The 24,271-nt window shown below is 50.3% G+C and overlaps 1 protein-coding gene across 13 annotated transcripts in view; it reads left to right on the top strand.

Annotated features, from left to right (window-relative positions):
* The first annotated feature begins 132 nt into the window (after positions 1-132).
* LOC117058865 (myosin-10-like) overlaps positions 133-24,271 on the top strand; it is a 59,171-nt gene continuing 35,032 nt past the window's right edge. For 4 of the 13 annotated variants that reach the window (XM_033170266.1, XM_033170270.1, XM_033170273.1 and 1 more), the window contains exons 1-9: positions 133-202; positions 13,013-13,371; positions 16,123-16,279; positions 16,802-16,829; positions 17,753-17,855; positions 20,522-20,551; positions 21,104-21,124; positions 21,465-21,557; positions 23,843-23,906. In XM_033170266.1, coding sequence (XP_033026157.1) covers positions 13,015-13,371; positions 16,123-16,279; positions 16,802-16,829; positions 17,753-17,855; positions 20,522-20,551; positions 21,104-21,124; positions 21,465-21,557; positions 23,843-23,906 — 853 coding nt within the window. In that variant the 5' untranslated portion in view covers positions 133-202; positions 13,013-13,014. Of the gene's footprint in view, positions 203-289; positions 312-747; positions 892-13,012; positions 13,372-16,122; positions 16,280-16,801; positions 16,830-17,752; positions 17,856-20,521; positions 20,552-21,103; positions 21,125-21,464; positions 21,558-23,842; positions 23,907-24,271 lie in introns of those variants that run through there. The other 9 variants (XM_033170272.1, XM_033170279.1, XM_033170277.1 and 6 more) reach the window with 6 other exon arrangements.

Consider the following 24,271-nt stretch of genomic DNA (forward strand, 5'->3'; position numbering starts at 1 on the left):
CCCCTTTCAGCCTATCTTTGTCGCGCTGTCAGATTTCCACCCCGCTCCCCGCCACCAGCGGCGCGGCTGCCACTCCCTCTTTTTTGCGATTGGCCGCGATGGGCGTGGCCACGGCACCGGGACCCCGCCCACCCGCCCGTGGCTGCTCAGTTGCGGTTGGGCCTTGGAGGTGTCAACATCTCTCTCTCTCCTATCTGCTAAGGTACAGTGCAGCCTTGTCCAGGGCCCTCTTCTTCCCTCTGCGCTGCCCTTCTCTCCTTGGTCGAGTCTCTCTGTCTCATTGACGGCGGCTGGCAAGGGGCTCTGCCAAGGTCTGGAGAGTGGGAGGGGCAAGGGGGTCCGCGTGCCTGCATTTTTTTTGCCTTAATCATAGTAGCGTGCTCCCAAATTGTTGATCGGGTTCCTTAGAGGGGTTGATCCTTTGTGGGGGTGATCTTGCTTAAATGACAGAAAATGTGGCACTTAGCATTGCATGATGGGGAGGGGGGGTGGGGATTTGCTTAGATTGTCTTAGTTCTGCTCATCCCCCCGATGATAAATCAGCGCCGCTTGAAGTTCCCCCCGCCCCCGTCCATCCCCCGAATTTTCTGCCTCGGCTTCGGCTGATCATGTTTTCTCTGCGGATCTGTGCATCGGTGTTGCTTTCTGCCCCTTATATGTGTCCAGCGAGAGAGCGATGCGTGGCTTTCCATTCCTCAAATCTGTTCTCTTCATTCCCTTCCCTATGTCTCTCTTATACATGACTCCATCTGCCTGCCCGTCCCTCCATCCATCTAGCCCTTCACTGGTGCCCAGCCAGAGAATGTCATCTGGTGAATTTCTGCAGGGTTTCTTCTGATGCTCTCCTCCCTCCTCCATTCCCGCCTACACCCCATTCTGGGCTTTGCTCAGGTATGAATATGCAGTCCTCTCTTGCCTTGGAGCCTGTGACCCGGTAGCATTAAACAAAACATAACAAAACAAAAAAAAACCCTCACCCCAAACCTACTGAGGATGTAAATGGGGTGGAGGTAACTATTCCTGCCAAGGAGAAATACCTACAGCACTGTACTGCAAAGGCCTCTGGAAAGGGGTTGGTGCCGTGGCTTGGTGAACGGAAACAGAACCATTAACGTAAAGAGAAATGGAGGGTTGTAAAGGGGACTTAATGCGAAGAGGTTTGGAATGACAACGGAAGATGGCACTGCAGAAGGATGTGGAATATGGGTGCAGGTTGTAACCCTCGTACACGTGGATTTACTGGCAAGAATAGGCCTGTCTTCGGGCTCCCACAGTGGCTTGGCAATGCAGGCTTCCCACTGCAAAGAGTTCTCTGCAAGAAGTGAAATTCTCAAGGATAATGTGATTCTGTGTGGCCTCTACATTTCTATATCTGCCATGCTCTAGTGTGTAGCGGGGCTGAATGTGTCACCCAATGAACCGAAAGCATGATTGGATGCCTGCATTCATTGCACATTGGGACAAAGGTACTGGAATTTCTGAGTATTATGCCCAAAATAATATAAAGCATTTCAGGAATGCAGCTGAATGTTTTCATGCTGAAAAAGTGAGGTATTTGTAGTTTGGGGTTTTGTTTTGTTTTGTGGTGGGTTTTTTTCCTTTTCCTTTTTTGCATGTGTCTAACCTCTAATTCAAGACAGCTGAAAGAGCCATCTGAATTTAATCAAGCCAATTACAGAGTTTTATCTAAAAGTCCACCAAAATGCTCAGATTTGATCTGCAAATCCGAGGAATGCTTAGCATTTGGAACTTGCTGTGTCAACAGAATGGTGAATTCCAGAGGGGTGTGTGTGGCTGTGTTAGTCTGTTTTAATGCAAACAGCAAAGAGTCATGTGGCTAATGATTTTTTGTGTGTGTGTGGCATAAGCTTTTGTGAACTAGAACCTAATTCATTAGATGGATTGGGAAAATGGTTGCAACCCTTCCATTGGCCCAGTTTGCATGTAACACTAAGCTAAACCGTAGCTTAGTGTGTGCGATCAAATCTTGCAAGAGCCTGGAGAAGAGATACTTGCCCACTTTGTTCCTCTCCTGTTGTTTCGCTTGCTGCTGTGCTAAGTCAAGGCATGATTTAGCTCAGTGTGTCATTTAGCTGTTCCAGGCAAGCCAAAAGCAATAACCAAGGTTTGTCCTATAGTCTACAGCCAATGGTTTGCCTAGGAGAGTTAAACCAGGAGCCTGGCCTTAGGCAACACCATAAACCATAGCTTACCTCAAGTGGGTACGACCTCATCTTTCAGGATCCCTTCAAATGTCTGAAGGGTTTCTTTTGACAGATGATTTGGTTTCTGGGTTATGTGACCCTCAACACCCACCTACCAGGCCTTTCATAAAGTTGCATTCATCTGTTCTTAAAACAGACTGGGAAAGGCAGACTTACTGAACCAATGAAAAGTTGAGGATGCCTGTTAGGTCGTGGTATAGTACAGAAAGGTAATATATTTGAGTCTTAAGAACCATCTTTCTTTCATCATGCCCGACACTCAACAAAATGTGGGATGCGTCGCTCAAAAGGCATTTGCTGGCCATTAGTTAGCAGCCAGGAAGTGCTTTGTGTCCAAAGAGGCTGTCTGTCTGATTTCATAATCCTGGAGAGGTGAATATTTTCAGCTGAAGTGGGCCAGTGGAAATGGTGGTGGTGGTGGGTTTATTTCCTGATCCTTGATGTCACATGTGTTTTTCATATTTCTGTGAACTGTGGCCAGAGATTTAAGGCAGACTTTTTTATGGGGAAGGTGGTAGAAGAGGAGTAGTTTGAGGAGACACATGGTGATTGATGTTGGGATGTTCAGCAGTGGGCCAGACGATGAGTATTTCATTCCAAATTTTGAAGGAGAGGGGGCTGCAGGGGTGCCTATGGTGTTGTACATAATGCTAGACATTACACAAATCAAAGAGGTGGTTTTTTTTTTTTTATTTAAAAGAAGTTAATTCCAAGTAATTCTAGTTTCATGTTGAGCCTGGGACTAGAACCGAGAGAGAGCTGGTTAATTTCCTTTGCCCTCCCCACACAGCCGTGTCTCCTCTGGGCTTGAGCACCAAACAGTTATGTTGTCGGCAACCTGGTATTTATAGCTGCAACGGACGCCTTTACACCATGGAGGCAGCCTGCTCCCTGCTCCCTGCCCCCCACCTCCCAACCCTCCCAGCTCAGTCCTAAACTTGGAACAGGGATCTTGGCAGAAAGGTCTGGATACGTTGGGAGTCATATGAGCCGGCCGGCAAAACAATTAGCAGGCGTGTCGTGAGCTCTGCAGAAAAGGGGTGGAGGGGGCGGGTTATATGGGAAGACGCAAAAGTGGCACACACGCCACACATATGTGGGGAGTGACACACATTCAAGTCGGGTTTGTTATTTCACTCTGACTGTGATAGTTATAAAGATAGTGGCCGTCACCCCAGAGAGGCCCAGGGTTCTTGGGAGTCCTGGCTCCCAGCCACTTGGCTAGAACCCACATAGCTCCCCATCCTGTTTCCAGATGAATCCAGGAGAGTCCTTTCTCCCTGTCCTCTTGCTCTGATGCAGCCTTCCCCAACCTGGTGCCCTCCAGATATATTGGACGCATCAGCAAGGCAGGCAGCTCTGATGCACCTGGTGCCATCTTTCCTGTCACATAGCTCAGGATTAATTTCTACAAACTCTTCTGTGTTCCTTTCCTTACTTGCCTCTTGGACAGGTACGGAGACCCTGCAACCTTTCAGGTGCTACTGAACTACAACTCCCATCATCCCTAGATACTGGTGACACTTACGGGGCTGATGGGAGTTCTAAGTTAGCTGCATCTCGGAGTGGCAAAGGCTCCCCACACTTCCTTTTGGGGAATCCAGGATGCTGGTCTCCTGACATCTCTTATAGCCTTCCCTCAAGAAAGCCAACTACCCTGACTCCCAGATTATTAAATGATGTTCATTTTGGAAATTTGGTGGGTGGGGGAAGAAGGTGGAGAAGGGGCTGCTCCTATACCCCATAACGAAAAGGGCACAGAATTCCCCAGGGGCCCATATGGTGGAGACCTAGAAGAGGAACTGGTGACCCCTCTGCACTTTTAAAGCAGTATTATACCACTTTAAACAGTCATGCTCCCCTAAAGAATCCTGGGTAATTTGTCAAGGCTGCTGAGAGTTGTTAGGAGACCCCATTCCACTCACAGAGCTACAGTTCTCGGAGTCTTTTAACGCTCAGTCTCTCTTCCCAGGGAACTCTGGGAATTGTAGCGTTCTGAAGGGAATGGGGATCTCTTAACAACTCTCAACACCTCTTAACAAGCTACAGTTCTCAGGATTCTTTTAGGGAATCGGTGACTGTTTAAAGTGGCATAATACCGTTTAAAATGAATAGATCAGATGGAGCCTGATCAGATGGGGACACGGGTGGCGCTGTGGTCTAAACCACTGAGCCTCTTCTAGGGCTTGCTGATTGGAAGGTCAGTGGTTTGAATCTGCCCGATGCGGTGAGCTCCCATTGCTCTTTCCCAGCTTCTGCCAACCTGGCAGTTCGGAAGCACACCAGTGCAAGTAGATAAATAGGTACCGCTGCGGTGGGAAGGTAAGCGGTGTTTACATGTGCTCTGGCTTCTGTCACAGTGTCCCGTTGCTCCAGAAGCGGTTTAGTCATGCTGGCCACATGACCCAGAAAGCTGTCTGTGGACAAACACGGGCTCCCTCTGCCTGAAGCGAGATGAGCGCCGCACTCCAAAGTCGCCTTTGACTGGACTTAACTGTCCAGGGGTCATTTACCTTTTTTTTTTAAAAAAAACAACAAAAACTTTATACACTTGGAATGTCATGAGGCCTACCTGGATGTGGAGTGAAATGGCATTTATATAGTGTTCATTGACCTTGCAGCGGGGGGATGGGGGGTCCTGTGGCCCTTCAGATGTCTGACTCTTAAACTCCCATCTCCCCTGACCATTAGCCTTGCTGGCCAGGCCTGATGGGAGGTGGGAGTCCAACAACAGTGGGAGGCCCCCAGATTCCCCACCCCTGGTTTAGGTTTTGCGTAAACCACCCTGCAATCTCAATATACTCAGTTAAACAGAGCAAAAAAAGATAACGTAGAGATGTGCTCCCTGGAGGGTGTAGGTAAATGTATGTATTTGAACCAAGTATTTAGGTTTTGCAGATAATTATTGAATGGATGGTCCCCACTTCCTGTTCTGACCAGCTGTTCCTCTTCCCCTCCCTGCAGAGGCAGCTGCCATAGTATTTTACCTCAGAAACACAGCACTGGGGGTAACATGGCTGCTTCCACGGCCTACTCTCCCTCCCTCCGTGCCCATAATCCCTGAAGCAGCCATGGAGCTTTGGGGTGCAGCCACCATTGCGCAGCCTGAAAGTGCCATGCTATGCTGATATCTCTGCTCTTGGTCTTCTAACTTAAAAAGCAGAGAGAGGAGGGATCAGCTTGCAGGTTCAACAGAAGCTGCAGTGAGGAATTGGTCCCTGCGTTCCTTCCCCTTCCACACTAAGAGATACCGTGGCAGGAATATCTGCTAGGACTCAGCCAAGTACAAGAAGGCTTAGCATTGTTTGCTGTCACTGTTTCCCTTGGGCCCCCCGAGAGCAGTTGCGGTGACTACGGCTGTGCTGCTGAGTTTGTGTTGCCTCAAAGAGCCTGGGATCCTTGTGGCAGAGGGCAGATGGAGAGGGAGCGTTAGCAGTGCTGAGACAGCTCTCCATAGACGCATCTTCCCTCCTCCTTTTGGTAGCATTGAAAGGCTAAAACCACTGAGATAGGTGTGGCATACTTTTGCCAGTGGCTCTTGCTTGCGTAGGAGAGTCAGTGTACTGGTTAGGGTTTCGGACTAAGACTTGAGAGATCGGGGTTCAAATTCCCCTACCCACACACCCCAGCCATCAATCTCACTAGGTCGCCTCAGGCTGGTCACAGAGAGGCGGAGAATCATGTATGCCGCCTTGAGCTCCTTGGAGAAGAGGAGGGCTACAAATGTGGTGAATAAATAAAAGCAATTTCTTTATTTGTTGCTTGGCTCGTTGGTCGGTTATTCCGCTGCATTATGTGGACGGTGTTAGAAATCAGCCAGGTGCGTTTTACGACTGACGCAGGTCCAATTGCGACCATGCAGGGATCTCTCGGTGCCAAGTTAGCGACTGGGGAAAGCAAAATGTCACTTAGAGAAGGACCTGAAATGTTTTCCTTGAAGCTTGAATTTGTTTTATTCTCAATTGTTTTGTACGGTATTTTAATGTGTTGTAAACCACTTCGAGATTTAAAAATATAAAGTGGTATAGAAATGAAATTGTTGTTGTTGTTGTTTGTTATTCATTGCAAAAAAATGGCACCAAGACATTCCATTGTGGCAACTGTAACCCAGGTTTAAGGTGCTATTTGGCGATAAAATGATATATCTGCGTTTCTAACACTGCATGTGGAATGGAAATTGTTTGCTTGTCTTGCTTTCGGCCAAATGCTGGTCAACTTTGTTTGCTGAACAGAAAACAAATTTATTTACCTGTGGTGTGTGTGTGTGTTTGTTTGAAGTGTCTTGGAATTGTAGAGGGTTCCTACAATTGCTGGTAAAGGGAAACAGGCTTCCTTGGTTTCTTGGGAGGTGTGGGGGGGGGGGACTATGGTGTTGTGTTAGGAGGAGGTGGGCAGATAGTTCCCATCACTGCTGCCTTTGCTTTTTGGGTTGTTGCCACAACAAGAAAGTTTGACAGGTGAGAAGCAGAAGGTGATGACTCCCAACACAAATAGTTTCAAGCGGGTGGCTGAGAATCAAGCAGAGCGTGCAAGTCAGGCACTGCCTTCTGGGGGTTTAAGGAGCCTCCAAAATTGGGGAGGCAGCCACACCAAAAATATTCCGGTCATCCCAAGCAAAACAAACTCCTGTGGCTATCTTAACTAACAATTATAGGACGATTTCATCCCACGGGATGCTGCTTCCCGCTCTTAACCCACTCGAGCCCGTTTCCCTCTCTCAGCTCTCTGCCCAGGATTCCTCCCCCTGCCCTCCATCTCTGTCTCAGGAGGAGCCCTCCCGGCCTCCAGTGCCCAGGAATCCTGGCTCCCAGCCTCTCCCTCCTCAAGCAGTAGGCATCAACCACTCCCTTCTCGCTTCTCATCTTCAACCAGCTTTGAAGATGAGATACTTCAACTGGCACCTCTGCAAAAGATCTGCGTTTTCTGCCTCTTTAGCCATGCCGCGCCCCAGAGGGAGACGCATTTGGAACCAATTACCTCTGGGCATGGTGCCACTCAGTGCGGCTTCCTTTTGGAATATCCGGGCCAGATCAAAAACCCACAGGGCCTAAAAGCCCTGTATGTCCCCCTCCACCCCAAGATTTTTCAGTATGGTGCAAATGTCTAACCCAAATGTCTCTTTATATTTCTTCCATGCATCTCTCTCTCTCTCTCTCTTCCCCCCCCCCTAACCCACAGTGCCCGCCCATCAACATTTCTCTCATTGTCCGTTTGGTGCCGGAAAGGCGAGGGCTCGAAGTTGTCCCTGCTCTTCAGGTTGTCGTGCCTGCCAATGCCAGCTGGGCTGTGGGTTTTCAAGGGCATTCTTGTGATTCCATTGCGGGTGCTGCCAATCTCAAACCAACAGGCGAGCGCCAGGGGGCATTGGCAGGGCAACCTCCATAAAGCAGAGGGCAGGGAGGAACTTTACCTCCTTTGACCAACTCCCCCCCCCCAATAAAACCCCCACACAACACAAATTTTGGATCATATTATCCTTTCCTTGTTTCAGCCCACTGCGTTCCCCCAGTTCCCCCATCCCTGTGGAAGCTTCTTGTACTCTCCCATTCTTTTTGGCACATCCCCGGGACACAGGACGCAGAAACACCCTTCTGTCGTTGCGACTCCTTTCCTCTACACCTCCCTTCACCAAAGATTGCGTCCCCTTCCTGGGAAAGATGTTGTATTGGCTCACTTGCAAATGTGTTCCCTCGCATGAGTTTTAAATAAATAATCTGCTTGCTGCAATCCATGAGTTGTAGTATGAAATAAATAAATGATTCACCTACTATGGTATTTAAAATGAGTCTTGTGATGATCACAGCTACATTTGGCTCTCTCGAGAATCCAGGCATGTCCAGGGGTCACAGCAGGACCTCCTGAGCCTTCTCTGCCAGGTCCCGCTTCCTTCCCAGAAAACCTCGTGTGTTCAGGTTCCCAGATCTCACTTGCCAGCTCCAGAACGGGGTCTGCAGTTGTCCTTTTACCATCAGGATAATGTGAAGGCAGCAAAGTCCAGCTCTTGGCCTTGAAAAGTTTCACCTGTTGATTTATGCATTGCACACCTCTGTTAAGGAACTGGCTGGGTATGTGCTTTGTTTCTTCAGGGCCCTTGGGCAACCTTAACATCCCCTACTACTCCCTAGTTTTGAGTTCTGTGACACAATAAGGCTCCAACCTTTTTTCTTCTTCCCTGGCCTTCAAATTCATCAAATGACACTTTCCCCAGGATTGCATCCCCATGTCGGGGAAAACCTGGTCAATTTTTCAGTTACAGGTAGGTAGCCGTTGTTGGTCTGCCATAGCCAAAACAATATATAAAATCAAAAAAATCCTTCCAGTAGCACCTTAGAGACCAACTAAGTTTGTTCTTGGTATGAGCTCATGCACACGAAAGCTCATACTGTACCAAGAACAAACTTAGTTGGTCTCTAAGGTGCTACTGGAAGGATTTTTTTATTTTATATTTTGTTCTGGTCAGTTTTTGCCTGTCTCAGGCAACTGCTAAAAAGCGCAAGAGCTCTACTAAGGTGGAGGGGAGACAGTTATAGCCTGTGTGCTGGAGCTTGAATGAAAAACGCAGCAGTAAGTTCCAAACTTCTCTCTCCCTCCCCTCTTTGACCGGCCTCTTCTTTTTTGGGGGGTTTGGACCCTGTGGGAGATTCTAGGACCAGAGACTGTCTTAGGAATCTTTTGCTCTGTCAAGGCCCCGAGGGGCCTGAGGCAATTGTTTGCCACCACCCTAATGGCCTCACCCTGGGATTGCTCAGCAAATTAATTAGCTAACGAGGGCGCAGCTGGCTCGTTAGTGCCACTTGGCTGGGCACTGTTTGGCAGGACTCGAGGTTGCTTGACGCTGCTCTTGCCTCAGACTTGCCTGGTTCGGGTGTTCTCCAATCCGCTCTGGTAGGGTGGGAGTGGGGCCTGGTGGGAGACAGACAGCACGGGATGTGCTGGAAAGCCGGGGCGATGTTCTGCCAGAAATGGAGAGAAAAGAAAAAGTTGCCCAGGGCAGGCGAGGGCTGGAGCCAGGACTCCTGGGTTCCTTTTAGGCAAAGACTGCAGCTTAGAGGTTTAGAGCAGTGGAACAGCGAGCCCAGACTCCTGGGTTCTTTGGGCATAGAGTCGGGCCTAGTGCCATGGATGCCTTTCCCTCTGTAGACAGTAGGTGTGGTACTTCAAGGGCTGGGTCTGTGCAGATAATTGTTTCCACGCCTTATTGGTAAACGGGCCTATAAAACGGCCAAAGCTCTGGGGTTCCCAAAGCGTATGTTTCAGTAAAGGGGTCAGTAGAGCCAGAAGCCCTCTGGTTGTTTTGCAAAGGGGCAGGGGGCCGGTTACCTTAGTCTGGAGATAACATGTTAAGGAGAAATGGCAGTGTAAGAGTAAGAGAGAGAGAAAAATCTGGTTAGCTTAGAAGAGGAGTGATCACCCAGGGCGTTTTAATTTATGTCGGTGTTTAGAATATGGCACCACTGTTGGTTCGAAATTAATTCAAAGTAAACAGGAGTGAGCTTGTTTATGCCTTGTAGAATGTACTAGACATGGAGAAATAAGGTATAAGGATTTCAGGGTTCTCTAGAAGGAGGAGAGAGAGGAAGCGTCAGCGTTAAAAAGGAAAGGGAAAAAGGAGCAACCCGGGATGTATGGTTTTTCTCTGGTGCCAGTGCATTAGTGCTCCTGGGTTCTTGGGCAGGGGTGCGGCAGCTTCAGCAGGTGGTTGCCAGGCACAGGTACACTCAGCAGGCTGCACCTGCCTTGGTTGGCAGCCAAAGGGCGTCACCTGCCACCCTTTGCTCTTTGTGGGAATATGTGGAGCCGCTTTCCCTCCTCCACCGTAGCACCACACAAACATTTCTCTCTTTCCCTTTCTCTCTCTCTCCTGTACCCCCTCACTTTCCTGCATATCTACACCGGAGAGCAAGGTGCCCAACCGACAACCCTTGCCCACCTTTCCTGTTGCACCGAGCCTCTCTCCGTTGCACCCACCCTTCCTGAAATAATTGAATTCCTGACAGATCAGAGCGGAGGCAGATCAAAGAGCAGGTTGTTTTGTGTGTTTATATCCTGCTTTTCTTCTTGGAACTCCAAGGCTGGGGCTGGTTCCAGGTCTGAGGGGGCTGTCAGGAGTGCCTCTCCCGGTGGGTTATTCTGTCCTACGTTGGTAGGTCTCCCTTGGGCATAAGTGGCAGTGGGCACTCTCATCGGCTCCCTGTGACTCTTGATGGAGGTCCTGGAAGCTGCCATTTTGATTTCCCACAAAGCTGGTGGGCTGCACCTGCTTTTTTGGGCATTCAGAGACCACCCTTTCCTCTGCATGTGAATGGCACCATGTGGGAGGGATGCTATATCAGGAGCATTGTGGGAAATTTCAATGGCAGCTTATAGACCCAGCCACCCAGGGTACAAGGGTCATTAGTGGTCTCTGTCAGGGCACTAGGGCTTTGGTTATTACCCAAGGATGCCACATATTTGTCCCAGGCCTGCTCAAGACATCATACATAGGGTCTCCCAGCCAGGCACTGACCAGACCCTGAACTCGGGTTACTTAAATTGTGCTGCGCCTCATTTAGAACTAAGTGCTGTGATGTTGACATCCTGAGTGTTTGTTCTGACCTAACGTGAGAGGGAAACGCCGAAGAGCGGAGTTGCTTTGAACATACGCAGAGTACTTCCCCATTTTTTTATTTTGCAGAGTAAGCACATGCCTGGGGTTTGGGCTCTGGGTGTGCCGGTCTGAGCATGTGACACCAGACAAGTCTTGGCTCCTTGGATGCTCGTGTTTCCATGTACCCAAATCAGGGCTCAGGGAAACCACTGGAGGCCGAGATGGGCAGGGGAAAGGTGATGTAGAAAGTGCAGGGTGCAAGGCGCCAGGACAGGCTCCTTTGAAAGAATGGCAGCGACAGAGCGGTCCTCTAGCGCAGTCTCATTCATGCAAAGCAACGGGCAAAGCCTCTTGTCAGAGAGGAGACCCCGGCGGCGGCCGGCTGTGCGCCTGGAACAAGGACGCGAGTGTCTGGCTCCAGCAGCCCAAGCAAGCGAAGCTGCAGCTTACGCCAGCGAGCCCAGCGGGGGGCTGGTGGGGGTGGGTGGGAGAGAGCTGGAAAATCTAGCTCATCAGCCAAGCTGCTGACTGGGGTCGCTAGGCCTGGAATGAGGGAAGGGAGGCTGGGAGCCTAGATTTTCCAGGAAGAGTTAAACTAGCGGGGTGCTTGATGATAGCTGGTTGGAGGCAGCCAGGGTTCCTGAGGGGTTTCCCCCCACCTTTGTGACACCATTGAGTTGTTCGGCCACATTTTTGGCCCTGTTTTTCTAGGGTTTTCTCCCTGTGTCTGTTCCTGGCTTCCTTGTTAAGTCCCTTGACTGAGAGCAGCTCTGCTTATTGTGTCTAGAAGGTAACGTCTGTGATTCCGCCGCCATCCAGTTTTTTGTAAATTCATACTAGAAAAGTGTGTGTGTGTGTGTGTGTGTGTGAGAATGAGAGAGACTGACGGAGAGAATTGCATACAATGACAGGTTCTAGCAAACCCTCAGTTTTAAAATATTTTCATCCTGATTCATAATATCTTTCGTTAATGCATCTGCCAATAATTATAGTTTTATTGCATATGGGTAAATAGGTATCTATTAGACTCTTCCACACCAACTTTGGAGTACAGGTCTATTTGACGTCATATGGTTGTGGGTTTGTTTGTTTGTTTTTTTTTTTTTTTTGGAGGGGGTTTCCCTAGATTTTGCAACATTTTGTGCATGTATCAAAATGGTGGTTTGGGTTGTATATTGCCTCCCAATCACAATTTTTTTCTCTTTCACACGCCAATCAGATACTGTACTTCGAATCTTGCAAACCATGCACAGAATCTTTCTTCACTAAGATTCTACGCAAGTGTAATGAAATACATTAAGTATCTTAGAGAATTCCAACTTTGTAAGGCTTGTATTTTGTGGAAAGTGAGGTGGGCGTGAATGTGTTTGGGTGTGTCAGGCCAGTGGTGATGATGGGACCTTACAAAAACCGTTTTTTAAAACGGCTGTGTTCTCTCAGTCTTAAGGAAAAATCTGAACACATGGTGGGAGGTGGAAAACGCATATGAATAAGAATATACTAGAAGGCCAGCCTTTAAGTAGCAACTACGGACAGTCCCCAACCCAACTCAACGGTTCTCTTTTTCTCTCGGCTCATTAAAACCACAGTTTTCTGGCTGGGGACCCCAAAGTCCTGGTTCCAGTTACTTTTTGCTTTCCCACAATTGACTCCACCCTCGCCAAAACCCAGGCCTTATTTCCCTGTGATTACTTTGTAAACATGAACTGCTCTTTTATTGGCATGATAATGTTTGTTTAAGACGTTCCAGAGTTCAACGGATTTGGTCAGGTTTTGTACTTGATAGTCAAGTCAATGCTTCAGATATTTCCTTTCCCTGCTCATCCCGCTCCTCAAAAATTCATGCTTGTTTGTTTTTTTCTCCCCATTCGAAGAAGTGGGGAATTTCACACTGCTTTGCCTGGGTGCCCTGAAATTTGCCGCATCTCTGGTTTGTGGGGTGGAGGGAGGAGATAAGAGAAGCAAACGTGTGCAGAAGTTCACAGGAGCAGTGAAAAACGTTTAATACCCCACTGGCCTTATCTGAGCATCTTCCAGTCATATGGTACAAAAAGACACAGGCACCTGGAAGAACTGGGGGGTGGGAACCAGGGGCAAATGTGATTTCCTGGGCATTGGAATTCTGTGCACCAAGGCTCAGGATTGGGGATGTTCCCTGTCTGATCTTTTCTGGTTTTTCTTCTTCTCTCCCCACCCGCAGCCATGGCTGTCCGAGCCCCTGCTCCGCGGGGCGACGCCAGCGCCGAGAGATACCTGTTTGTGGATCGGAACCACGTGGGCAACCCAGCCTCCCAGGCTGACTGGACGGCCAAGCGGCTGGTGTGGGTCCCATCCGAGCGCCATGGCTTTGAGGCGGCCGGTCTGCGCGAAGAGCGGGGGGACGAGGTGCTGGTGGAGCTTGCCGAGAACGGGCGTCAGGTGCTGGTCGCCAAGGACGACATCCAGAAGATGAACCCCCCCAAGTTCACCAAGGTGGAGGACATGGCGGAGCTGACCTGCCTCAACGAGGCCTCTGTGCTGCACAACCTCAAGGACCGCTATTACTCAGGCCTCATCTATGTGAGTTGGCTTGCCGGGGGTTGGGAGTCCTGCCTCTCGGTTTCCCCTTTCCCTACCAATTTCAACTTTCCCCAGAGGCCTGGCTGCCACCCTCCTGCCCACCCTCCACTTGGTCCCACGTGGGTAGCCATTAGTCCCCTGGGGAGCCAAGGTCCCATTTCCTGGCACTCCTTGCTGTGAGTAGCCCCTTCCCCTTCACAGGACCCTAGGCACTCCTGGCTTCCAGGCCTGCCTTTCTCAAACCCAGTGCTTCCCAAACTTGGGTCTCCAGCTGTTTTGGATTACAACTCCTCTATCATCTCTGACCACTGGTCCTGCCGGCTAGGGATGATGGTAAATTGGAGTCCCAAAACAGCTGGAGACCCAAGTTTGGGCCTCTAGACTGGCTTCCACCACACCATTCTCTCATCCACCAAAAATACACCTGGGCTGGGAAATCCGAATGCTGCAGCTCGTACCGTTATTGCCACCATAAAGAGAGAAAATGTGTAGAGTGGCACATAGCCAGAATTTCTGGCGGAGGGTGGGGGGATGACGACGGGAAAACGTCATTGGGTGCGATTCCTACTGGTGCAGAGAACTGCCACTCTAGGCCTTGTGTTCTCTTTGGAGAAAGCACCAGAAACTTGGTATTGGAAATCAGAATGGAAAACAGGCACTTTCTAGATTTTAAACTGGAAGCACACGGCTCTCAGGTTGAGGAGATTGCAGCTCTCCAACTGGACTACAACTCCCTTCATCCTTGACCACTGGTCATGCTGGGTGGGACTGATGGGAGTTTGAGGCCAACAACATCAGGAGGGCCACGTGGTTGGGGAACTGGTGTTCAGCCACATTTGGAGGGGCACAACTCCCATCTGGAGGATCCAGGCCCGCTATAAGAGTTTTTTTCATTTCGGTGGTGGCTGCTAGGCCCCACTGGGTGACCTAAGCCAAACTGGAGCCCGTGTGCCCTCTACTGGGGAACAGTTCCCGGAGTTTGTGCTCTTGGCCCACAGGTCTGTGTTCCCGTCTGAGTGGAGGTGCGGTTTTGTTCAGATGCTGAGCTGTTCAGTCATAGCAGGCGCTGGTGCCAGGGAGGAGGAAGAGCTGGTTCTGGGGCTTAAAAGTTGGGCTTTTGTTGTTCCCAGTTTGTGGAGCCCGGGTGCGTGGGTGATGACGCCAGAAGGGGGGAGCCGAGTCTTCTCCACCCCAGTAACGCATGCAGCTTAGCTACAAAAGGAAGCGGGGAGAGATGCCCCCTTCTCTTCTCCCCTGACTGGCATTGTCAGCTTTGGTTTCCGTGCCACCCAAGCGGGCACAAAAGGCTGCCCTGAGAGGCAGCGTGCCAAGGCATTCTCTCAGCCGCACGTCATTGCTGACTCGCGGACAGCCCAGCAACCCTCCCTTCCCCCATTCCAGTCCCCACCCCTGCAGCTGGGTATCGGGGCGGGGAACGGACTAGACCAGTTTAGCTAGAACGAGAGCCCGCGACGAGGTGTGAAACAAATTCTCCCGAGGGCGCAGTTGCAAACACTCACACACTTCATCTTGAGAGTGGAAGGCTCTAGATTGTGGGTCGTCTAGTTCTGTCGGGTAGAGGGCCTCTTCTATGGGAGATCCCAGCAGGTGGCACCTTTTGAGAAAGTGCCGCATGGACGGGGGTTTCTGCAGCTTCCCTGGGCGGCATCTTTTGCTCAGGTGTCTTCCCCCCTCTCTGCTGTTTACCCTACACCTGCCTCCCTGCAGTCCCAACCTATTGCTTTGTGTTCTGTTCACATTCATCCAGTTTTATGCAGGCTTCCAGCCTCACTGGCCCTGCAGTAAAACTGTACAAGCATAGTCAGGGTAGGTCTTTGGGGTTGGGGCAGAAGCCCAGGGCTCCACTCAGCGGAGCGATTCGCAGGGTCCCCAAATACTGTGGCAGCTCCGGTTTATCTCATTTTGAAGTTGGGTGCAGCAATAGACTGTGCCCTTCCCGTAAGACCGTGAAGTCCAGAGTCTAAAATTATGTAACTGCACCACTGGATTGCTTTGCCGTGGGTGGAACTCGGCTCTTAGTGTGGTATCATAAACCACCCCAAAATCGGGCCGGTGGTGGTGTGACAAAGACCAATCAACATTCAGCTTAATAACCAGGTTTAAAGAAAACCACGGCCACAGTAGCATTAAGAATCGGCCTCCGTTGGGTTACGTGTGAACATTCTGTTTACCTTCTTGAGCTAGCCCACTGTATTTCCTTCTTTAAAAAACCCTGGGAGTATGTACCCAGGAGTGCCCTTGCAATGAAGCCACACGAGGCAGTTGTTTTGGGGCATGGGATTTTCTTGTGTCCCATCATTCCACATCGCTTTTTAAAAAGAGGGTTCCAGTCCAGAACCCAGAGACTTTTCAGAGTTGAAAAAGCTGGAATGGCCTCTTTCTGCCGCATATATATTCTGCCCCCAACCCTCAATTGCTGCTCATGTAAACCAGGTGCTTGGTCCTTGCTCAGCCTTAAGATACGCTTGATTGATAAATTGGAAGTGGATTAACTTAGCCTGCATCTCTTTTCCTTCCATTTTGCTTCCGCCCGAAGCAGAAGCAATTTTCGAATTTTCAGATGTTGGTTTTGGAAGGAAGCGCGGCAACTTGAGAGCGCTTGTGCGCGCAGGCATATTTTACCTTGCGGTTATGTGTGTGTGTTTTGGGGGGATGGGGCTTGCAGAGAACTGTTCTGACGTGCTGCTCCCCCCCTCCCCCACCCCACCCTTCCTTCTCCTGCAACGACAGACCTATTCGGGGCTTTTCTGCGTAGTCATCAACCCTTACAAGAACTTGCCCATCTACACGGAGCAGATCGTGGAAATGTACCGGGGCAAGAAGCGCCACGAGATGCCACCCCACATCTACGCCATCTCCGAGGCTGCCTATCGGAGCATGCTGCAGGGTACGAGTTGGAAAGCAAAGGGGGCACACAGAGGTGCCATATGTTTAAGGCACTATGATGCCGCTTTCAACAGCCACGGCTTCCCCCCCAAAGAATTCTGGGAGCTGTAGTTTGTTGAAGGTGCTGAGAGTTGTTAGGAGACCCTTATTCTCCTACTTCTTTGGGGGAAGCCATGAGTGTTTAAAGAGGCATCTCGTGGTGCCTTAGAGGTTCAGTGTGAATGTGGCCCGAGACTTGGGCAGGGAGGGACCTCGCAGCAGCTTGCTGAGGGGAGGTAGGGAGGGGTGGAGAAGTTCCAGCCATTCCTCGTTCCAAGCTGAATTGGAGGAGGGAAGAAATGTGTGGCTTTGGGGTGAGTGCGCAGTGTGGTATGTGTCGGAGAGGTCCTAAAAATCCTGTGGTCGGTGAGCTTTGGGTGGGTGGGTTTGTGGTTGCATGTCTGCCTCTGGTGCCCTCTGGCGGAGGAGACTGCTCCTTCCTCTTGTCTCTGAATGGTCTCTCTTCTTCCTTTCCCCCCTCCAGACCGAGAGGATCAGTCAATCTTGTGCACGTGAGTGTCAGCAGGAACGGTTTACCTGCTGGGGAGGGGCTTTCAGCAGCAGGTATGTGGGTGAGCCAAAGGTCATTACACACCCATTGCTTCATGTGCCAGTTTGCCTGCGGCTGTGGAAATCTCTGCGGGCCAAAAGGGCGCCGAGCACCAAAACATACCAGTATCTGACACAAGGCATGCCAGTTTAAGCAAAGAGGATCCCTGCAGTCCTGACAACTGTCCACAATGTGGGCTGTTGTGCTCACACAACCTTACAAACATCCATCTCGAACCCCCGGCTTCATCTGCCCAGCTTCCTCCTGTTCTGTTCAAATGCCAGGCTGGATGGGAAGCACTTCTCCAGCAAAGTGCTTCCTTCCTTCTCTCCTCACGACAAAAATGACTGATCTGGGGCCTAAAGCACAAGACTTGCCTCCATATTAAGAGGGAAGTGAATAATGACACTTTACCATTTAGATATTGCTTTAGAGAAGCCTTGGCACTGGGGACTACAACTCCAACCAGCACAACCCCCTAGTCCCCTTTCTGAGCTACACTTCCCAGAATTCCCTGGGAAGAGGGATTGCTTGTCAACACCGCTTTTAGAATCGTGGCTCTCTGCGGGGAATAGGGGGCCTCCAAACGACTCTCAGAACTTTAAGCAAAATTCCCAGGATTCCTTGGGGGAAGCCATGACCATTTGAAGTGGTCCCATGCCACTTTAAATGTTCAGTGTGGATGGAACCTCTCTGTCAATATGCTACGCCAGCTGAACTGATGTGAGATGCAGACCCAGGAAGCGGGAAGAGAGGATGCTGCATTTGGTTACCTCTTTAGGCGACCACTTAGTTGAAGCTGGGGAGGGAGAGGGGGAGGGGTGAGCTCCACCCAGGGTCAAGCACCCTCTTTTTCTCACTCCCGATGTCTGGTCTCCTTGGCAGGGGCGAGTCAGGTGCTGGGAAGACGGAGAACACAAAGAAAGTGATCCAGTATTTGGCCCATGTGGCTTCATCGCACAAAGCCCGGAAGGACCACAGTGTGCCGGTGAGTGACCTCTGGCCGATGCGTCGTGTCTTAGCTTTTGCTCTGCTCTGCCCCCCCCCTTTGAAAATGCCCCCTCCCCAGTAAGTGGGCTCGCCTGATCTCTCTGCCACCCCTCGAGCGGAGTTGACAGGCTCTTCCTCCCCCCCTCCCACCTGGGGCAGCCAAGTAAAAGATGCCTGTGTGTGGCCCGACAGCCTCCCAGCATCCAGGGCTGAGCTTTGAGCCAAGGCCAGCCCGGAAGCTTTCCCCAAATGCCGGTGCTCAGACTCCAGAATGCGAAAAGTAGCGGGAAAGTGGAAGCACCCTTTCAAGTGCGTGCAGAGTGCCTTCCCCTCCTCAGTTCGTAGCCAGCCACACCCAGTCTGTGCCCGCTTGGAATGTCTGTGGCATCCGGGCAGAGGCATCCGGGCAGAAGCCAGCACCAAAACGGCCTGCCCGTCCCTCTTGTGTTGTTGTCGAAGGAAACGAGTCACTGCCTGTACCTGTCGTAGTCATTCCTTTCAACCTGCGTTGCCACGACTGCTCACTCTGTCCTTCCCACCTTCCCTGTGTGCCTCTCGCTCACCGTGTCCTCCCCACCCCATCTGCCTCCCTCCATCCCTTCCAGTCACTGCGGTTCTGTCTCAACGCCCTCGCAGATCTGCAGGTGCAGGGCTTGTCCTCCCAAACGCTCCTGCGTCTTGGCGGAAGTAACACAAGGCGAGGCAGTTGGTGCCCGCCCTGTTCTATAAGTGGCTGAATGCTGGCCTACTGGAGTCAGGATCCCTTCCCTTTCTCTCTCCTTTCCGCAAATATGATAAAGATTTCACCCCCCTTCCTCCTCCCGCTTTGGAAGTCCTGGGCACTTAACTGGAGAACAAAACCAGGCCCGTAGCCAAACATTTTGCGGTGAAGAGGTCTACGTGGGGACAAGGAACCACTTCAGGACTGCCAGATCTTAAGTACAGGCCACCTGATATGTCAGAGTCAATTGTTCCCTGCGGTAATAAAATAGAAATGTTTTAACATTTAGGAATAAGGGTTTGGTGCTCATGCGTTAGTTATCCCAACACTCACTGGCCAGAATGTTGGAAGTGGGGAGGAAGTTTACTCCTAAGTTAAGCAATTGGGCAGAATAGAACCTGCAGGCCTCCCTTCCTATATAGCCACAAATAAAAGCGTGAAGAAAGTTGACAAAAGAGAAGCTTTCCTCTGCTCTCATAATATTATGACTCAGGGGTCACCCAGTGCAGTGAAGTGGACAGGAGAGCAGATTCAGGACAGGGAAAAGGAAGCACTTCTTCACATAATAAAATATTGGTGCCCGGTAAAAACATTCTTGCTTAGACAAGCCTATCCAGATGCTTAGAAAGTTGCAGGTAATTTCAATCTGTTTTGGTATTCCAACTTTTGTATGTTTTAATGTATGGTTGTGAATTGTTCTTGGGTTTTCTTGTTTTATCTTATTGCAAACCGCTTTTTTTTTAAAACATTCGAGCAGTGTATACATTTTATGAAATAAATTAAATAAATAAAGAGTGTTTCAATTTAGAGGAAATAATTTTTTTAAAAAAATCCTTCCAGTAGCACCTTAGAGACCAACTACGTTTGTTCTTGGTATGAGTTTTCGTGTGCATGCACACTTCTTCATTTAGAGGGTTCCCTGCCATAGGGACCTGGTGATTAGGCCAGTTTACGTGGAGGGAGATATGCCCTAACTGATGCCCGCTGGCCATGACAGCTAAATGGAGTTTTCCACATTGAGAGGCTGTCGTCCTCTGTGGGGGCATCAGCAGCAGAGGGCCATTGGATCCAGGCCCTTCTTGGTTTTTGTTTTTTTGTTTGTTTTTAATTTGTCACAGTTAAATGAGTTTTACCTAGAAGCGTCTGATTGGCCAGTGAAAGGAAGCAGGAAGTTTGACTAGATGGACCTTTGGTCTGATCCAGCAGGGCTTGCCTTTCACTCTGAGATCCTTTTAAAGAGGAAATGGCAAAGAGAGAATCTGGACTGGTTGCAGGACTTAGGGGCGGGAGGGGGGGGAAGCTTAGAGGGCTCTCATTTTCTGTTGCTGCTCAATGATACTTAATAGCAGCGGTAGTTAATATTATTATTATTGCAGAATTGCAGAACTTTTTAATACTTGCAGAACCGATGCCACTACCTTCAATGCCATCAGCGTACAGGGCATCCTACAGAGCCACAGTAACCAGAGCAAAGGCTCACTGCCCTCTGTCTCGACAAGGGGGCGTTTTCTCAGGCGTCATCTTATCTTTCTTGGGAGCTTACTGAAAAACCGAGAGAAAAGTGGCACCGTCTGTGCAGAGGGACGTTGGCAGGCCTGGCTCCCCTGGCCCCAGCACCCAACTGGATCTGGCCCTGGATCCCAGTGCCTGCAAAAGTGTGTGTTCAGCTGTGGGCCTTCCCTGTTGAACTGCCTTCCCATTGTGCTTCTGTTCACTTCTCACAGTCTGGATCACATGGGGAGGCAGCGCTGGGCAGGGGGGGGGAGGGAGCTGGTTTTACCTTACTAGATGGGCATTTGGGACCTCTTGGACCCTGGTTTTGTAATGGGGGCAGTGTGTGTGTGTGTGTGTGTGTGTGTGTGTGTGTTTGGAAGGAGGGGTGTTCTTGTGGGCCATTGAGGGGAGCCTGCATTAACCTCCCCTCTATTGTCTTGCTGCCCCAGCCGGAGTACCCGAACGAAGCCAAACAACAGGCAAGAGAGAGCAATGCATGCCGCTGAAATGCCAACTCCCCCCCCCACCGCGCCAACCCCCCCCCCACTGCTCCCTCCTCACTTGCCCACCCTCCAACGCTGATCTCTGGTCACTTACTGGCTGCTGCTCCTGACAATGCCAACTCCTTGGGCTGCGATTCTGGCTTCGAACGCTTTTCTCGTTGGTTTTTTAAACTTTTGTGTTCTGTGTTGAAAGTGGTTCACTGGACTCTCTTCCCTCATCAGAGCCAGGGCGCTGGGCTCTCTTGAGAAAGGAACAGGATTCAAGGGGTGCTGGGAAAGGGAAGAGGGGCGCCTGGGGGTGCCCTCCCTGACCCCCACCGACCCTTGCATTGGTTCCCGGCTCGTGTTACTGCATTGTCATTGTTGGGTCTTTACTTTTTTTTTTTCGTTGTCCGATTTAATCCTTTGGTCGTTGTTCATTTTTGTTTTGTCTTTTGTTTTGTTTCCCCCCACCTCACCTCGTCTTGCTCCCTGCTCTCCCCCTCCCCGTCCCCATTTCATGTTTCGTGACGTCAACCCCACCCATAGACTTCCAACCCTGCTTCCTACGTGAGTAGTTTTCCTGTTGTGCTTTTGGGGGTTCGGGTGGGTATTGCTCCCTGGTGCACATGCTTGTGGGGTTCACCCCCCCACCCTGTGGTCAAAAAAATGCCCCCTGCTGGAAGATGGAGGTCGCTTGGGAGTGATTCCCTTCCAAGAGAGCAGCCAGCCTTCCTGTATCTAAATTTCTGAGAGCACTTCATCTGCCTCTCCCCCCCCAAAAAAAATTCACCTTTCTGGGGATAGAGGGACCTGCCTTGAGGGCTCATTCTACACTGCTTCATCTTTTGCTGCTTCTGGGTCTGGGCAAACCCCCCCCCCCATCTGACCTCTTTCTCTTTCTTTCCAGGGTGAGCTGGAACGTCAGCTGCTACAAGCCAACCCTATCCTGGAGGCCTTCGGCAACGCAAAAACAGTAAAAAACGACAACTCCTCACGATTCGTAAGTCGGTGGCCCCCCCCCCCCCCAAGTTGGTGCTTGCATGTAGAAGGTCGCATATTCAATCCTCGGCGTCTCCAGACAGAGGCTGGTGAAACCAGCCCCCGCTGGGGAGCAAAAATCACCTATCGGACTATGGAGTGTACGATGTGTGTGGTGACACGTCACCTCTGTCACAGAGAGCTCAGACATGGGAGAAGCTTCCCTTCCTTCTCGCAGCGTGGCGCAAAAGGTGTGAGGATTTTCCCGTCCTTCCCCCTTGCCTCAACCTCACTGCAGACGCTTCCAAGTACTACAGTTGTGTAAAATGTAGTAATTTCTAATGTGGCTACTGTGGCAAAGTGAGTTTTTTCAGGGTGGGGTTGACTATACACTGTATAGTACTGTATAGTATACAGTTCCCTGCCAAGGATGCCAGGGACCCTCGGTGTGCCTCTGTCTCCAGGCAGGGCTGGGAGAGACTCTTGCCAGACGAGCTGCTGCCAGTCAGTGCTGAGCTAGGTCGACCAAGGCAGCTTCCTGCATTCCTATTGTTACGGCATGACACCATGGGGTCTACCGGTCTGCCTTGCCTCTATCCGGCAGCTGGTGCGGGGGATCCCCTTCCCCGCAAACTCCCAGTTGTGTGGTTTGCAGGAGATTGGCATTGTGGTTTCAGAGCTCCAGTCAGTGTGTTGAAGTGCCTGTATCAAATCAAAAGAACTGGCTATAGAAAACCCTGGAGTGCTGGCTGAATAGAGTCAGCCAGAAGGTGGAAACATTTGACCTCTAGAGCATCTTGCCTGTGTTTTAGCTCCTTCCTTGAAAGGAGTAAGTTCCCCTTCCATCTGCCTGAATGGTGGCAATGTTAAGGCCTGGCCACCTTGTGAGGAGAACCGAAGGGCAAGAAGCAGCGCAAGGTAGCATTCATTATGTTGGGAAAATAAAAAGGAACCAAAAAGCCCGTCCAGCTCAGCATCCTGATCTTGAAAGAGCAGCTCTCCCTCCCCAGCAACTGATACTCAGAAGCTCCACCTCTACTGCCATCCAGCAGCCCCCTGTTAACCTTTCCCATACTGGTGTTCCCTGCAGACCCATTTACCCATCGTGCAGGATGGCAAACCCTTTCAAGAACAGAGTTTTAGAGTTGGAAGGGACCACAAGGGTCATCAGTGTCCGACATGGGGCTCGAAGCCATGACCCTGAGATTCAGAGTCTCATGCTCTGCCAACTGAGCCATCATGCATCTTCCCTGAGCCATCTTAAAATGCACCTTAACCCAATCTTCAGAAAGGGCAGGTTGTGTACACAGCTGTGTTTTGCACATCCCCACCTGCTTTGTTGAACTATGCCAACAAAGCCTCTCCTCCTCAGGAAGAAAAACCAGTTTCTTCCTGTCCTTGCCGAAGATCTGCTTTCAAATCCCCTTTGTTGTTGTTGTTGGGAAATGTCACTTTTCGGTCCCTCCTTAAGAAGTTGAAATAAAGTGTTTTATCTTCCTTCTTGTTGAAAGGAGAGAAGTCAGCTTCGCATCACCCAGTAATGCTAAGTTTCTTCCAGTTGGTGCAGAGGCGAGTTTCTACTCCTTCCTGCTGAAGAACGATTGATTAGCTCTGACCCCATCAGCCGTTGACTGGGAGAGGGAAGTCTGCTCAGCAGCCTTCACCAACCTGGTGCCCTCCTGAGGTTTTGGACTAGAACTCCCATCAGCCCCAGCCAGCAAGGGAATTCTACTCCAAAACTTCTGCATAGTGCCAGGTGGCCCAAGGCTACTCCGTAGTTTGTCAGAATGTTTAAAAAGGCAGGGAGAGGAGGAAGAGGAATCTAATAATTTCAGTGAGTTCTTATTTTAAAATTGTGGTGCATTGAGTGATGTCCAACATTAGTCATACTCAGACTGATAGAAGTCAATGGACTTACATTAACTTACTTCCATATATTTTAGTGGGTCTGCTCTGAGCATCACTTAGCTGAATATCACCCTTCTATCACTATTATGTTTATGGCTAGAGAATGCATTCTGCTCTGGGTGTGATGTGCATGGGGGTTGCATTCCTGGCTCTGCGCATGTCAGCGGAACACATGTAAACCCACCCCTTTTCTGGGTTGTGGCAGCGATGTGTTTGCGCGCACGATTGCACGTGCATTGAACAAGCATAAAATGGTTGTTACCTATATATTGTGTTTGCCTATATATTGTGTTTGCCAAGGATCTGGGTATGTACATGAAACAATTCTCCTTTACAAAGCCACTGAGCCCTTCCGATCTCTGTCTCATTTCCCCTTCCCCGCCCGCTGTGTTCCTCCAGGGTAAATTTATTCGGATAAATTTCGATGTAGCTGGCTACATTGTCGGAGCAAACATAGAAACATGTATCCTTGCTTGTGGAGTTCCATGGATTTGGTTCAAAAACTAGGACTCCCCTGAGTTCTGTAGGCGAGAGAGCAAAGCCTGAATTAGAATAAATCTGGGATCCTGGATGTGGGGATCCCTGACAGGTTAGAGGCACCTGTGGATCCTAGACCCAGGGATTCCTGATGGTGTTCTTCAGCTTTGGGTCCCCAAATGTCATTGGACTACAACTCCCATCTGACTAATCTGGCTGGGAGTGATGGGTTTTGTAGTCAAACGACATATGGGGGAGCCAAGGTTGAAGTGGTAAGCTAGGGAGTCTCATAGCTGGGACCTCTGGTTCTTGGGGGAGTGAGGCAAGCTGGCTTTGTGGAGGGAGGGGGGT

The sequence above is a fragment of the Lacerta agilis genome, chromosome 14 (genome assembly GCF_009819535.1).
Source record: "Lacerta agilis isolate rLacAgi1 chromosome 14, rLacAgi1.pri, whole genome shotgun sequence".
Lineage (NCBI taxonomy): Eukaryota > Metazoa > Chordata > Lepidosauria > Squamata > Lacertidae > Lacerta > Lacerta agilis.